The sequence below is a fragment of the Leuresthes tenuis genome, unplaced genomic scaffold (assembly GCF_036924035.1).
Source record: "Leuresthes tenuis unplaced genomic scaffold, fLeuTen1.0.hap1 SCAF_8, whole genome shotgun sequence".
NCBI lineage: Eukaryota > Metazoa > Chordata > Actinopteri > Atheriniformes > Atherinopsidae > Leuresthes > Leuresthes tenuis.
The window spans coordinates 3,457,702-3,474,729 of record NW_027325362.1 but is presented as its reverse complement, the minus strand read 5'-3'; the positions used below and the strand labels follow the sequence as shown (position 1 = coordinate 3,474,729).

Here is a 17,028-nt window from a genome sequence, read left to right as displayed (position 1 = left end):
TGATAAAACAACTCAATCAGCCATTAAGGGTCACGATGAACAGGTTAACTGTGATGGAAATGTTTTAACTCTTAGTTCCTGACCTGGTGGAGGTTCTGCAGAGCCGCTCCAAACAATGCAACCAACTTATCAGCGATCAGCTTGTTTACAGGCAGATTTTTCTGAGTAACAGTCAAGCTGTTAGCTTTGAGCTTGGCTAGCATGTGGCCTGGATGTTCTCTGGTGATTCAGACTGGAGCGGTTCGAAAACAGCGCCGTGCTGCATTACGACCACCTGCTGACATCTCAAGCCACAAGTATGTGGACATTACAGACAGCCTGAACCCAATTTATGGGTCAACTTCGCTTCTTTTGGTGATATACATCCATTTTTTTATTTCAGGCCTGCCACAGACTCCAATAAAAGCTGAAACAGGAGCAATTTCAGCCTGATAAAGAAGTAAAAACCCAAATATAAGAATGTTATTTCGAAGCGGTGAAGATGGCAGTTGAAATCGTGACTTAGTGAAGATCTTTGTGCACAAAAGGCTGAGTCTGAGGCTGCCCTGAACAGGGATCTGTGGGAGATGCATTTAAAACAAAAGAGTTCACATTGATGCAGTAGATGGAAGATTCACTGCATTTATTTTCCATTCGGTCCCACTCTTTTTCTGATATGAGGTTGCTCTTATTTACTCGCCCTAATGGATGCAAAACAAAGTGTTTTAAAGTCTTAAAGCGATACCTGATCTAATTTAACTTTTCCAGGAGCGCCGGCTGAGTAAAAGACTTCCAGCATCTGGTCGACAGTCGTCTTTGTTATCGGTTTGTGTTTCATTCAGAGAGGAAACTGAGAGTTTGTTCATATTATTCTCCATAATCCAGCTACAGTCAGACCACCACTGGCACCTGTTTCCAGTCGTGATCCGTTAGGATCCGTGAACATGTGCGGCGGCACCACATCTGAAACATCTGTCACAGGGCTTTAAGGGGTAACAGAGGTGGCTCAGGGCTAATCTCTCACCTCAGGTAATAAATCACAGCGATCAGGAATATCAATTAGCTGAAATTAATTACATCCAGACAAGGTCATAGAAATGATTTTGCGGCTCCACACACATTAGATGTTGAACACCTGGCGACTCCACGGTAAGAAGTTAACCTGACACCCGGGGTTAAACCTCACCAACAGCTGGGCACATATCTGCCACAAACCCCCCCCCCCAACCCGGCCTCCCGCCGTGCATCTGGACCACTCAGAGCGCCGCTCCCGCCTCTCCTGGTGCAGGAAACAGGAAGTCTAAACCTGAGCAGCCTCCTGAAAACTGTGGGAAACTGTTTATCAGCATTTATCATTACAGGAACAGAAGGAAAGCCTCGAAGATGATGGGATGTTTAAGAAGAGGTCTCAATAGATGAAACAGTTACTGTCTTTAATAAAATATCTGGATCATAAACCAGATTTCAGCCCACAGTTCCAGCTCTTTGACCCCAGAGACTTTTTTCAAGACACTCAAAAGATTTCCATTGAGTTTTCATTCGATTTCTGTGTTTCCAAAGCTTAAGTTGCTGCTGCACATGGCTCTAAAAAGCAGCTCCAACACACCTGGACTCTGGGAAAAGTGGAGCTTTGTCTGATTCCTGAAGGATGTGGAGCACAACTGCTTTGGAGCCTGATCGAAGTGCGTCACATGAACAATTTTACATATATTTTAACAAATATAGAAACACATCAGGGCAGTCAATAACTTACAATTAAAGCAATTTAACTGGAACCTTTAAAGGTTTTCTTTAATGACTGAGAAAAGTGGTTTTAGAAGAAAGATTCTACCTTTATTTATAGATCTGTTAATTCTGTTCACATTGTTCAACCTAAACAGCACAGATACTGTACTTATCCCCAGATTTATCTTAGAAATAAGGTCATTTCCAGCTCAAAGCCAGGTTTCAGAAACATAATTCTCTGTTTCTGTCATATTTCAGGTTAAAAAGCATCAGAGGTGTGTTTCACGAGGTTAAAAGTAAAGCAGAAGTCACAGATCTGCTGATCGCAGATTATTCAGCTGACACAGAGCACTGCAGCTGTCATATTTGTGTTTTCCAACAGGAAGTGTAGCCCGAGAACACCTCAACGTGTCACAGGAGATGCAACAGGCTGAGCCACAGCTGAACTGAATCAGAACTGCTTCCACGTCCAAAGAAACAGAAATTAAAAGAGAATTAAAAGCCTAAGATCAGCTCAACGCAGGTCGTTCTCTGACATCTTTCCCTCTCCTGATAGGAGGGATACATTCAATGACCTGAAATGATCCATTAATCTGGAAAAGGACATTTGAGAACCTGTTCACGTGTGCGTGCTTCAGTGTTTCTGCTTCTTTGTTCTGACCTGCAGCAGCTCCTCTTCGTCGCCGCCCACCTCCAGCGCCACGGCGACCGAAGCGAAGGGCCGGCTGGCCATCTGCTGCCGTTCTCTCATCAGCTGCTGTGGACGGAAACGGAGAAAAGGGAAGGAGTCATTCATTTAAGATCTCATTTTCAGGGCTTTGTTTTTGATAAATCAGCCGGTTTTAACTCAGTTAATTTGGCCTTTGAGCGGCTCTGCTGGGACCGACTGGAGTTTAAACACTTAAATTAAGTGCATCTGCACACTTGTAGTAATCACGAATAAGTGGAAATTTCTCCCTCAAGCTCATCTGGACTGTAGCTTTTAACCAGAAATGAAGTACTACACATCTGCTTTTTGAAGCTACAGCCACGTGTGATTGAAAGCTGGGGGGAGGATGATGAGTGGGGGGTAAAAAAAGAGTGATGGGGACAGAAAGAAAAGGGGAATAAGAGTCAGAGAGGGAAAGAAAGGATGAGGAGGTTACATGGGAGGGAAAATGGAGAGCAAACATCAAAGTAGAGAGGCTGATGGATGCACAGGAGGAAAGCAGCTGGTGGGAGGGTGGAGGAAGAGGAGGGCGGGCCAACCTCATTAATGAGGAAATGTCAGGTGAACAAAGGCAAACGAGGCCTTCATCAGCGAGAGTACAAACACAAAGTGCCTTAAAAGCAAGAAAAACAATCCCACATACATTAAACAAAGGCTAACACCAGAGATAAGACACGTCCGCTTCCAGCCAGCGAGGCACAGAAAGTGGAAAATAACAGCCGCCATCATCAGCCCCATTTCACAGCTTTTCCCATCGCACCACAGACATGCTAATGGGGGTTTTTGTTTCTGCATTTAGCTCCGGGGCAGCCACCTGTTCCACGAATAAAAAACACTCATTTCTGGACAATTATGCACCATCACTGTCCTGCTTGCTCACTGCCCCCCCCCCCCCCCCCCCCAGCCTCACCAAACCAACGCTGCGAGAACCTGAAAAACTTCAGGATTAAATGTTCAGCATCAGAGAGAGAAAGACTGCAACAGAAATAAAAAGAAGGTGTGAGAAGGAGCAAATGAAGCTCTCTTAAATGTCAGTAGCTTCCACCCTCCGTCACCTCTCCCTGCACCCAAGCCCCTCTCCTTCGCCTGTGTTTCCTGACGAAAGGCTGCACTCTGACATTAACTGGCTGTCAGGTGTTGCCCCAGCGCGCCGCCGGCCGGTGTCGGGCTCTTTAAGCATGAATGAATGCTACACCTGTGGCTGCATCAGCGCAGTCAGGCGCTCCGGCGGCACCAACCTGCTCTGCGAGCTCGCCGCCGTGCCGGCTAATGCGATGTCTTCTCTTGTTAGCTGTCACTGCTTTGCTAACGCTGCTCAGATGACAGTTTGTGCTCGGTAGCATCGCTGTTAGCCTCCTGCTGTCAGCTCACATTTGTAGGAGGCAACTAGGTGTGGGAGAGGGCTCGGATAAGGTAAAACAACCATGTTTATTAGTATATGTTTAGCAATAAAATGCAATAAATCGGATTATTTCTGACCTGCTTGTAATTATAGATCAGTTTCAGAGTGGAGGTCCAACTTATTTTAGTAACACTTGAAATAAATCCCTCTAAAACAGACATAAATCAGCTTCCCGGGTTCTGACCCAGGCCAGAAAGAGAGCACCTGCAACACCAATGTTCAACTCTCAGCTTCAGAACAGATACTTTTACTCGTTTTTAAGGTTGATGGTATCAGTCCAGACTGTTTTCAGGGGTTTTTGACAGCCTCTGAAGTCAGAACTAAAACCCGAGTTGAACCCACGTCTGTGGAGCCTTCCTGGAGACGTCTGATTGATTTCAGTACGACTCCTGCAGTCTATAGAAATATACTTATTGTTATTATATCACACTTTGTCTGCATCTGCTGTTGCAGTATCTTCAGAACAGTAAGTGGAAATGCTCTCGATGGCCTAATTTATCCCCGATACTCGGTCAGTCCACAGTTGGTCGGTTATAATAGTAATTAGCATCTACGCTGTGTCCTGTACTTTCCATTTTCTTACCATTTAAAAGCCTAATTTTACATATCGGGCCGTTGTTTTTGTAAATCTAACCCGAACCTGCTCTGGAGCGAGTGTTTGGTTTGGTTTCTGGACGACTGGAAGAAGAAGAAGAAGAAGAGTGGGACACATGCTGGGCCTTTGGGAATAACCTGCTTGTTTTAAGGTAATAGCTGCCACTTTCATTTGATTCTATGGCAGAAAAATTCTCTCAAAATTAGGCTCAGAGTCGCTGGAGACGATTAACACAAAACATTTATTTCTTGCAAGAAAGAGACGAGTCGGCACAACCTGTCAGGAAGCTGCTCAGAGCTGTCTGCTAACAAATGTTTTTTTTTTATTGCTATTTATATTGTTTATGCTTGCTGGCCACACAATGTTATGGGAAGACGAGTTCAGACAGTCAAAAAACTTAGTACATAGTATTATGAGAACCAAAAGACAGAAGGAGCCAGAAACTCTTATTCTTGCAGCTTTTCTCATAGTATAACTATAAGACTATATAATTTTTCTAACATTTCCCTCCTGTTTATGAGGAAAAAGGGATTAAACACCAAAAAACTCTGCATCTTGTACAATTAACATTGAAATTTTCCACTGTTCGCAGTGCATAGGAGCGAAAAACCCATTTGCTGTATTTATGGGAAAATTCTCCTATGGCCCCATTTCTACCTGGCGACCGACCGCTTAATCACTAACTATATCATTTTTCTAACATTTCCCTCCTGTTTATGAGGAAAAAGGGATTAAACACCCAAAAACTCTCGTGCATCTTGTACAATTAACATTGAATCATTTTGAATCTTTAACATTTAAAATTTTCCACTGTTCGCAGTGCTTAGGAGCGAAAAACCCATTTTCTGTATTTACAGGTAAATTCTCCTCACTCAGTATCAAAGGTCCGAACAGTTGATTCCAATGATGGACATATGTGTGATTAGCAAACACAAAATGAATGAAATCAAAATAAGAATAATGAATAATAAATGAAAATATGATTTAAATGCAATTAATGAATAATATGAAAAGGATATTAAATGGAAAAAATGTATAAAATGAAAAAATAATAATAAATGAAAATCAGGAATAGTCAAACAATAATAATTATAATAATAATGCAGTTTATTCAGTCTAATCCTGACACTGCAGTCCGGTCTGGAACTGCTGAGCTATCTTGGAAGGAGAAACTTCACTTCCAGTAATGAAACCACGTCACCCTCATCGTTGCCCTCTGGAAGAATGAAGCACAGACTGAGAAACTTTCCTGAAACCGAACCTCTTCCCGTCACGTTCTTGTTTATAAGCTGCTCACGTGCATCCATGTGTGAGGTGTTCTCTCGGCTCTTTCTTTCCTGAAGCCACTGCTGCTTTGCTGCTGAGATAACAGACCGGTCAAGGTGAGCTGGGTCACATTTGTGTTTGATAAATGAGTGCAGACAGTGGAATTATGTCTGGGCATAAAAGCTGGGGGTAAGTCAGATGTGGTCTTACTGGATACTGGATTTTGTTCCGACAGTCCACTTGTCTGTGAGCACCCTTATGTGTTGTGTGCTAAACGCTCCTTTTGACAAGTCCTTGAGTGGCCAACAAGGACAAGACAGCAACCGTCTTCTGTCTGCCTGTAAATCAGCCATAAAACAGCTAATTAACTCCGCCGCGCTGTAAACAAGCTGCCGTGCGAGACAGAACAGAGTGGAGGCTGTGTGTTTGTGTGTCAGGATTTAATCCAGGTAGCTGGAATTCAATCTGAATCAGAGGAAGACAAAGTTTACATTTGCTCTTCACGCTTTCTCTCCAATATGCTGGTGTTTATTTCGCCTGGAGGGGAGGCATGACATCCAAACATCCATTCATCCGTCCTTCCTTCGTTGGTCAGCTGGACAGACAGACGCACAAACAGCCCGCAACAATGAAGCCAATAACACGGCGAATTATGTTTCGCAGGACGCCGCTCAGACAAAGTAGCACCTGTGAGCTCAAATAGCCGCTCTGTTAGATGGATTGGAAATATCTGTAATGTGCGGTTTGCTGATTTTTGGATGCTCTCCTGTGCAAATGACGAGTTTCACAACACTGCAAGCTACTGTGGCTGCAATTAAACGCCACTTCAGCTCGGGTAGGGCGCGGCTGAAGGGAATAAACACGCCGATGTGGGCGAATAACGAAGCAAGGACTTTTTTTTACATAAAATAACTGGAGGTTTGTCCCTCCAGTTTGCTGTGAAAGTCACCCGAATTAAACCCTGAGCAGCGGCTTTTGGAAGAACTTGGCCTTAACAGCCAAAATCAGACTCCCCCAGCAGCAGATCAACGCGGGTGGCAAACGTGCACACAACGTGCACGCTCCTCAGGTACAGATGCTGCAGTGAACATCAGGAATAAAAGTAATGAGCGACTAAATCTGGGTCTAACTGGTGTTACTTTCCTTATACCCAAAGCTTGTGTTGCCATAACAGAGAAGTTAGCTCCTGAGATTTAACAACAAATAGAAAAAAGAAGCCTCTTCTCTCTAAAAACAGTACAGATGCTGTCCTCCGTGTACAAGTGAGTCGGCAGAGGGTGGATTTACCATCAACCATTTTCAACACCATTCAGTTTCCAAAATAGTCCTTTAAAAAGCTCAATCAGACCACTTGACATTCTGATTGATACAGTTTCATGAGTTCAGTTAACATCTGACAGGATGTATGTAGACCAGTGTTTACAGCAGTTCGGTGAGGGCAAAAGACTCTGCTTTGATGAGTCTGATAAGCTGCAAACTGTTTGAATGTAAATGAATGGGGTAAATAGATGAAAACTGATTGAGTTGGACTGCAGTTAACAGTCAGACTCGTTCAAAAAGAACCTGGAGCACAACGTGGTGTTAAAAACATCACACTCGGTTGTAGCGTTACACCAAATAAGCTAGCATAGGAAGGCAAAAGCAGGTAAACTGTGAGCTTCTCAACTCATCTTTAAATTGGCCTCCCTGTCACTGCGGCACCTCTTGAATCAGGATGTAACAAGGACAATTTGGTCACGAGAGGAATGTTAAAACGTTTGTGTTTATAGGTCATTTCAAATCAATACAAAGAAAAATTATTTGTGGGGTTCCACAGGGGTCTGTTCTTGGCCCACTTTTGATATGCTCATGATGCACAGTTCTTATTAGTACCTATTTTCCTCTGATGATCTCATTTCTGTTCACAAACCGGTGCACGATACTAAAAAACAACACAGCAGCACAGCTGAGGTTCGTAAAGTTACATCTGAACACGCCACAAGACTTTGTAACGTCCAACCTCTGCAGATTAACCTCAGATGTTCAGGAGTCCACGTCTTACTTCGTCTGGTAACTTCTGCAAGTAAATGAGTCTGATGAGAAGGTCAGGGAACGATGGGGAAACCGCTACTTATAAGCCGATACTCCTCTCGGATGAGAGGTGAGTCCAGCTGCCCTCATTCGGGCTCTTAGGGTTAGAATAACATGAATAATTGAGAATCTGCAACAACATTAAACAAGTCTTGAAAGATTAAACGCAGCTGAGTTTATAGTTGGGAAGGTAAGATGAAAATAGAGTGAAACAGTGAAGTCACAGTTATATTCATTAAGAAGAACCAATTAAACAACATATTTCCTGCCCTTTTCATCTGTATTTGTAAAAATCAGCGTCCCTGCTCCTCCTGTCCAATCTGTAACCGGACTGGATGCTTTAATCGATTCCACGGAGGCTTTCTGGTTCGGACTGATTGATGATTTCATCAGAATCACAAGAGAAACTGCCCTCTCTGGGAAGGGAAAGGTGTAATAACTCCTGCGGACGAGTTTTATTTGTTGTTCGGCATGTTTCACATGCAGGTCAGTCCAATATAAGTTATGATGTCACCACAGCTGCTGAAGATCTTTTAGTTGTTCTTTTCTGCATGTTTTGATGGAGCTTATGGCTCTATTGTGTCTCCAAATGTCTCATGAAGACTATAATTGAGTTACTTTTGGAAAGGAGTCTGCTGGGGCTCTCAAAAGTAAATGCAAATGTGAAGGAAGAGATGAAAAGGGTGAATGTGACAGTAAATTTTACAGTTCAGTTAAGCTTCTGTGTAAAATCTGGTCAGGCGTTGTGTGATTCAGCAGAATCAGTCGTCCTCTGTGTCAGCAGGAAGGCTCTATTCATCAGCTGGGTTTAATAAATTATAACGCCAGCTTTCTGACTCTTTGGGCTTATAAGATGTCCCCAGCTAAGGGAATAACACACACTTTCATTTAAAATCGATTTTTATCCCTCCTGAGATGGAGAGAGTGATATGTCTTCACAGTTCTTATGACATAATAGCAAAAGTAGGAACATAGATGAGGACTTTTACATAAAGAATGCTGTGGTTCTGAGTTATGAACTGGCTGAATTTGGTTTTAGTTTAAGGACTTACTCAGCTCTACCTTTTGTTTCTCTTGATATGAACCTCAGGACCTGGTTTTGAAACCACCGACCAGCTCGACTCTTCCTTTTTAAAAGTCTACGTGTTCATTTTATGCATTTGTCGGTTTCCTGGGGGGTGTCCAGTGAGGATGTGAGTTGGGTGGAATGACAGATGACCATCACCCGCCGCTCTGCTGGTTAATGCAGAACAGTCACAGTACCGTGACTATTAAGGCACCAAATCCTGACCCCTCTGAGAAGTGCAGCTCATTATGAAAATACCAATATACGTCCCCGAGGACACCTCATTCATTAAAGAAGAGAAGGGCCTATCAGGCACAGCTTCACATACTTTCTGTCTAATGAGGTCAGCACCTGGGTGAGAAAATTAAGGGCATATATCTGGGCACCGCAAATTAATATAAAGTCAAAAACACAAAGTCGACACTTTGCTTTTGGCTGCCGAGGTTTGAAAATCTCTCAGTGGATTTATCTTTGGTCATTTCTGTTTCTGGGCCCGTTCAACACATAACTCGTTGTGCCTAAAACAGTGATTGGTACCAACCTAAGTATGTTTCTGTCAGTTTGGGCGTGTGTTAGTCTCAGCTCTCAGGCTTTTTGACTATGCTGTAGGTTATGGAGAGTAAATATGTTCAAATTTACCCTGAAACTTTAAGCTGAGTGGGTGGGAATAAATAGAAGAGGGGGCACAATGGTTCAGTAGTTTGGTGAAAAGAAATACTACTCAAACTAAAAGTTATTCTGCTTACTTGTATCTGCATTATACCCATCAAAGGAGGTCCAAAAGGCAAACTGAACTATCCTGATGTTGACTAAAATGCTTTTAAATACTGTAAACATTCACTATAAAACCAATTTTTGGTGGGATTCGAGTCTATTCTGTGTAATTTCACTTATTCCACCTGCTTAGGACTGACTTTGTAATTAAATGAAAACTATGGATGTAAACACAGCTGGCTCTGTAGACCGTAAATCTAATCGTACTTCCCGCCATTTTTACCAGTGATGACCTCACACCCGGTCAAATTTGGCCCTACACTGTCCCTACAGGTCACCATCATATTGCAGCTGGCGACTGCGTAGCTTTAATTTTTGAGGGCGTGCAAAAACCACGCGGCAGCCACGACAAACCGGTGTATCCGTAGTTAAAAGTATATTCCTTACACTCCACTACATGAAGTCCTCAACATTCAGGGTCGATGCAAATCAGCAGCACATTCGGCTCAAACCTACTCAACTCTACTCGGTTTAGGTCATTTTCCATTGTTTATGTTTATGTTTATGCATTTATCAGACGCTTTTATCCAAAGCGACTTACAGGTAGGCATGTAGGGTAAGGGGGTCTTGCCTAAGGACCCCTACTGGAGGTAATACCTTTCGGCAGGGGATTTGAACCCAGGTCTCCCACATGGAAGGTGGCAATCATACCACCACACTATCCAGTCCCAACCGAGAACCACCTCACTGTGGGTGGGGCGGCCTTAAAGTCCTGTGACATCATTTGTATGCGACACAACAACAGAGGACATCGATTCTGCTGCTCGGTCTACGGCTTTTTACCTCGTTGACTGTCACAATAATAAAATCTCACGGGTTTTTAAACATGGCGGGGTTCTTGTGAAGGAGTCGCTTTCATGACTCATCCAGTGACGTCACTCCCTGGACAATCAGTGGCCTGCAGACGCCACAGTTTCAGCTCGACTCATCTCGCTTGGAACCACCGAGTAGGTGTCAAAAATGTACCTGGTACCAGGTGCTACTACCTAATGGAAACCCTAAAAATAGGTACTAGTACTAGTGGAAAAGGACCAGATTTATAATGTACATAGACGTTAGGAACTAGGGGTGCCTAGGCATAGGCTGCAGTATGGAGTCATGTGTAGGGGATGAGAAGTTAGCACCATCCAGGATGTTGTGTCCATCCTGCAAACCCTGCAGCCCCAAACCCGCTCCATGCTGTCAGAGGTGGAGAAGCTCATTAAACCCTGTCTGGCCCTGCCCATAGCGCTGTTTCTCAGCCTTGCACAGGCTGAAAACCTGGCTGAGACTAACACATTTGACCTCACAGTGACCTTATGGATGCTTATTCTCATCAGTAGGTCAACTGAGAGAAGGGCCACTTTTGGAAATGCATGAAAGTCCTGAGTCAGGAGCGCATTCATTTCTTTTTTTTCATGTGTTTTGTATTTTATCTGCTATGCCTGCATATGTTAAGTATCGCTACTGAATAAACGACACATTCAAGGATACAAATAATGCCGTTATGTTGCTTAAATGGCTTGATTTAGTTATCAAAGTTTCATTTTCTTTACAATAAAGATGTCATGTTCATCCATTCTAGTTATCTTATAACTGCATGCTATTATAAAATAACTTCACATCAAATCCTTAATCATTGATAAGCATGCATGCTTCCCCCGCCCCTCCTGACAAAACCCCCACCCCCCCCACAGAAAACAGCTCTGACGTCCACGGACGCATGGATTAGACTCAGAGATACTCACACAATCCTACTCATTACAAACCACACACACATTCATACAACCATGATTGATCCTGATAAGTATTCAATTATTCGTTCATTATGTGGCTTTGAAACTCGGTGCTGTGACTGGAGACAGATACGATTTTCAGCTTAGCCTAAAAATATGATATTAGCTATTGAAAGAAGAATATGCAGACGTGGTGTCCACAGAGACGTCTCCGGTCTGATTATTTGGTACAATGCCGCTTCTTATAAAGGATGCACACATGGGTGCACTGGCAGATTTACATCATTAAACACTTGTGGAGACAAACAGGTATGAGCAAAGAAAGACAAACTGGGAATCACACACATTTTCTTACATTTGAATACCAGTGGAGCTACAACCCAGAGGTGATAGCAAATCTAATTTCCGGCATGTTTGCCAAGTTTCCAGTCAGACTTGGTCTCTTGGCTGAATGTGGCGAGAGGGATATGAGCAGAGTAAACAAGGGCAGGGACATCTGTTTCTGATAGGATCCTCCTCTTCCAGCCACCTTCAAACACACCATCCCAGAAACTTTGTTCAGTATCTGCAGCACAAAGAGAGCATTGGAGGGTGACTTCAGGCGGTTTCAGATTCCACTGAGTACCCCATGTTCCAATCTTCTGTCAGTTTAACAACCAGCTGGTAAATAAGCTTCTTCTTGATGTTCCACTTTGTTCCAAACAGATGTAAGTAGGGACAGTTTGACGCACATATTGGCAAAGCTGTGATTGTTTGAATTACAGTGAACATGGACCACAGTGTACCGGTCAACGACTTTCTGCCGCTTTGTTTTTCACGACTTTGGAATCCATTTTCAGTCATTTTCAAGCTCAGTACAGATGCTGTCCTCCGTGTACAAGTGAGTCTGCAGAGGCTGGATTTACCATCAACCATTTTCAACACCATTCAGTTTCCAAAATAGTCCTTTAAAAAGCTCAATCAGACCATTTGACATCTGATTGATACAGTTTCATGAGTTCAGTTAGCATCTGACAGGATGTATGTAGACCAGTGTTTACAGCAGTTCGGTGAGGGCAAAAGACTCTGCTTTGACGAGTCTGATAAGCTGCAAACTGTTTGAATGTAAATGAATGGGGTAAATAGATGAAAACTGATTGAGTTGGACTGCAGTTAACAGTCAGACTCGTTCAAAAAGAACCTGGAGCACAACGTGGTGTTAAAAACATCACACTCGGTTGTAGCGTTACACCAAATAAGCTAGCATAGGAAGGCAAAAGCAGGTAAACTGTGAGCTTCTCAACTCATCTTTAAATTGGCCTCCCTGTCACTGCGGCACCTCTAGAATCAGGATGTGTAACGAGGACAATTTGGTCACGAGAGGAATGTTAAAACGTTTGTGTTTATAGGTTATTTCAAATCAATACAAAGAAAAATTATTTGTGGGGTTCCACAGGGGTCTGTTCTTGGCCCACTTCTCTCTAACTTTTATATGTCTAACAATTGATGCACAGTTCTTATTATTAGAAGTATTAGTACTTATTTTCCTCTGATGATCTCATTTCTGTTCACAAACCGGTGCACGTTACTAATGATGTTAATAGCTGGATGTAAGAACTGAACACTAAACACTAAACTGAAATGCTCGTTTTTGTCCACTTAATCAAAATGAGTTTGTTCACACTTGTCATCTTTGTCTGCAGGATTATCGAAATGATCAGAACTTATCTCACTCAGTTCTGACTTGAACACAGAAATGTGAACATATCCATCCAGTGATGAAGTCACTTCATTAGCTACCTGTTCAATACGAGATAACCATTAAATCCTCTTCCTGGTCCATGAAGCAAAACGATTTGGCCCCATTTTATGTCTTTAATCTACTCACAGTCTATATATACGTATATATTTCTTATTCTCACACACCCACACTAAATAATGTTTATTTAAGTGCATACGTATGCATGTAACATTAAAATATGTCACATATATATCTATGTTAAGCACATTCGGTTTACACATAAAGAAGCAGCTGAATCCTGTTGGTGCAGCTGGTGAAACGGTGGTAAACCTCTCACTTTCAGCATGGGATACGCTGCCTTCGTACTTTCAGTTGAACCCATTGCTCAGACACTGTTTAAACATGTTACATAGAATCAAAACTCTATTTTCTTTTGCTTTTAGGACACAGGGTTGTAAAAATAAAGCCTCAGTGAGCCAGACAATCTGATCGCAGCAGAGTGTCTTTGACACACATCGTGGCCTGGTGGTGGAATAAATCCTCATTGATTCGGAGAGCTAATTTGAAAGAGCCAGTGAGACACAGGAGAGAGAAAAGGCTTATAGATCGGAGAGCTTGTAGCTGTAACTCTGAACAAGGCTGAGACAGCCGTGTGTTATGACCAATAAGTCCTATTCACAGTTAACTGTCTGTCAATTACTGCTAAAAAGAGAAAAGACGACACACAGAGACAGAGAAATAATTTGGATTAAATAGAGCAAATATTCTGGGTATGTTAGAAACAAAAGTCTCTAAAATTCACACTTCGTATCAGCAGTGGAGGGAAGAACAAAGCAAAGAATACAAAGCATATACTGAAAAATATCTGATATTATCTGAAAATGGAACGTGTTTTTAATGGATTTATCCAAATCTGAAAGATCTGAGAGTTGACACAAAGATTAAAGAGGGCAAAGTGTGCCGTCAAGTGTCAAAACGCATCCTAATGAAATGTCTCATTCTATTCCTGAGATGTAGTAACCGGTGTTAAGTAGCCCGGTGACCGGGTCCACAGAGAACCAGCACCAAAGAGAAGTGGGGCGTTCTCAGGGGTCATCCATTACATTTTATCACATAAGCTTTCATCACCGGTGCGCTCAGACAGCCATCATCCATCCCCATTTTCCACAGGTCAACACACAAACCCAGTTTCTGATAGATGTGCAGCAGCTGGAGCCAATCGGCTGTACTCGGCCAAAGTTACACACAGAAGTTTCACAAGTTTCTGTGTGAAACATCTCCTGCTTCGCACAGAAACATCTGAGCCCGGCATCTGTGGTCAATACAGAGCGAGGCTCATACCTCCTGTCTTCACCTTCGATACATAAACATTATGCACAGATGTTGTAGTTTTACCGATCGGCTGCTTCTAAATGAATGGATGAACCCTCCATGACTTCATGGTCACGTTGGCTTTAACAACAAAGGAAAAAAAATCATTTAATTTAGTATTTTATGAGGGGAGTTGATGATGTTTGAGTGGGAGGAGCCAAAGATGCAGATAGTGAATCAGCTTCAGTCCATCAGCGCATCGCTTTGTCCAGAATTTAATGTTGAAACAGGAAAAGGTTGATTAAATATAAAACATTTTCCTTTCAAAATGACACTTCTTTTTGGGCCATTTTTGGGCCATTTTTGACATCTCATCATTTTACTGCAGCTGTTTACTAGTTTTGAAATCCGATTGTAAACTTCTATGTTACTAATACAAACAAATGAGTTTAATTCAAGCTTATTTTTACTAAAGCTGCAGTTTTAAAACAGAGTGACACAGAAAGGAAGTTAACTAACCAGTGCAGCTTAATACCGGCCCTCAACACGTAATTAATAAATAACATTTTTTGGTCGACTGCTTGTTTTTTGTCTCCTTTATAAATCGGTGTTACGCACACATGTTGCTGTTCCTATAGATCAGGGTCAAACTCAAATACACAGTGGGCCAAAATTTTAAATTGAACAAAGCCGCGGGCCAAGGTTGAACAAATTAACCTTTTAATATGGAACCCAACAAGTTTTGATTTAACAATGAATACTGAACAAGCAAGGCTTCTATAACTTTAAAGTCCAGGGGTGCGAAATTGAGTTGTTAATAATAATAATAATAATAATAAAAACATATCAATGGCATATTAAATTAAATTTAAATAAAAATGTAATGCCTCCTTTCTGTTTGCAGCCTTCTGATTTATGTCAAAATTAGCTTCTTACAACAGGCTAATAAATTTGAAAATAAAATAACATAAACCTCTTTTCATCTCCTTTACTTTCTGGCTCCTTTGAGCTGTGTCCAGGTCCTTATATTTGTCCTGGTGTTTCGTTTCATAGTGTCGTCTAATATTGTACTGCTTAGTTACTCCTTAGTTACTCCTTAGTTACTCCTTAGTTACTCCTTAGTTACTGACAGGTTGGCTCCATAAACAAGACAAACAGGTCTGTCTTTTACATAAACAGATATTCTGTCTCCCACCTGTCCAGAAAAGTTCTATTTTCTGCCTTTCTTTTGGCCATTTTTTGGTAGGTAACAGGGACAGCTGTGGTTTGAGGTTGAAGTGGGGTCTGGGGGGGTCTTGGGGGGGGGGGGGGGGGGATACGGGGTGCACGGGGCTTTCAGCCGAAGGAGCACGCAAGAAGACCGCCAGCATAGACGCTACTGACACAGAGGAGGGGGCGTATCTGCCTCTGTCCTAATTGACGCGCCAAAACAACAGCAGAGCATTATGGGATTTGTAGTATAAGCTGTGACTGCGGCGTTACAGCGCTGCCGCCGTATGATACTGGCGGGCCAGCTCTAATTTTAATTTGAAATTGCCTCGCGCCAGAGTTTGACACCTATGCTATAGAGGATACTCCAAAGCATTCCTAAGCTGGTTGACATAGATTTATTGTAGTTATTTCTAGAGTTATTGTAGAAAACTGTGCCCAGGAGGAGTCGAACCATCTAAACTGGCTACTTTTGACATAAAGACTCTTTGAAAAACCACTTTGAAAAGACTCCCTCTCACATCTAAAGACGACATCACTGAGTTTTGAGTCGCAGACTAAAGGTTTGGCAAAGACTCGAGATCTTGTCGGGTCACTGCTTCCGAGAACTAGATTCTTCTCAGACTATTTCCCATCATGCACCTGGTGGAAATCCGTAACCACAACGAAGCCGACCGATAAGCAGCTAGAGACCTTCATGCTGTTGCCATAATGCAGTCAGTTGCTGCTTCTCCTGTAGTTGAACCCACCGTATTTTTTGCCCCGTTGCCATGGTTACTCTCGGCCACAGCTTCCCCCCTGCTTCCCATTTGGAACGGTACGCGTTTCGGTTGAAAACGCAGAATTTGTTATGAAATTTGCATGAAACAAGACTAAAGACTGACGATAACATTAAAATTTTCGATTTTGTCGTAACCCCAACATGTGAGAAAGACACCTTTGACCCTTTTAAAGTCCAGACTGAATAATAAAAACCACTTTATGGTAAAAGTATGACATTTTGAAAGCGTAGCATCAAAACACATTCTTTCTTTTAGCATTACGGATGGTTCAGGTCGGTTCACAGTCAGTAAAAAATGTGCTCTGCCGAACGGTAGAACAGGACGTTAAGGGGCTAAAACATCTGGATTGAGTTTTATGACCACCAAACGACAGAGAGCACGGGAGCGCGCCACAACTCTCGTCAGATTCTTCTCGATTTCCATCTGAAAACTCCCCGATCTGATCCTGTTAGTGATAATAATGGAAAGTAAAATGTAAAACAACGGTAAGTCTCATCAGTCTGCATAAAACTAACTTTGTAAAGTCTTCAGAGCTGTGAAAGGAGATTTAATTTGAACCTTTTGAGCATTAAAACTGAATTTGTTCATGAGATCAGTGTGTGTGTAGGAGGAGAAAACTGTGGAGGTGCTTCTTATTATCGCTTTGACAGCCTGATTTACAAGATTTAAACAACCGTGCATCCCTTTGACCGCAGTCCTTCTCTC

The 17,028-nt window shown here is 42.4% G+C and overlaps 1 protein-coding gene across 2 annotated transcripts in view; it reads right to left on the bottom strand.

Annotated features, from left to right (window-relative positions):
- Positions 1 to 17,028, bottom strand: part of atrnl1a (attractin-like 1a) — a 274,339-nt gene that overhangs the window by 44,432 nt on the left and 212,879 nt on the right. For both annotated transcript variants that reach the window (XM_072390520.1, XM_072390521.1), the window contains one exon: positions 2,366 to 2,461. In XM_072390520.1, coding sequence (XP_072246621.1) covers positions 2,366 to 2,461 — 96 coding nt within the window. The remainder of the gene's footprint in view (positions 1 to 2,365; positions 2,462 to 17,028) is intronic.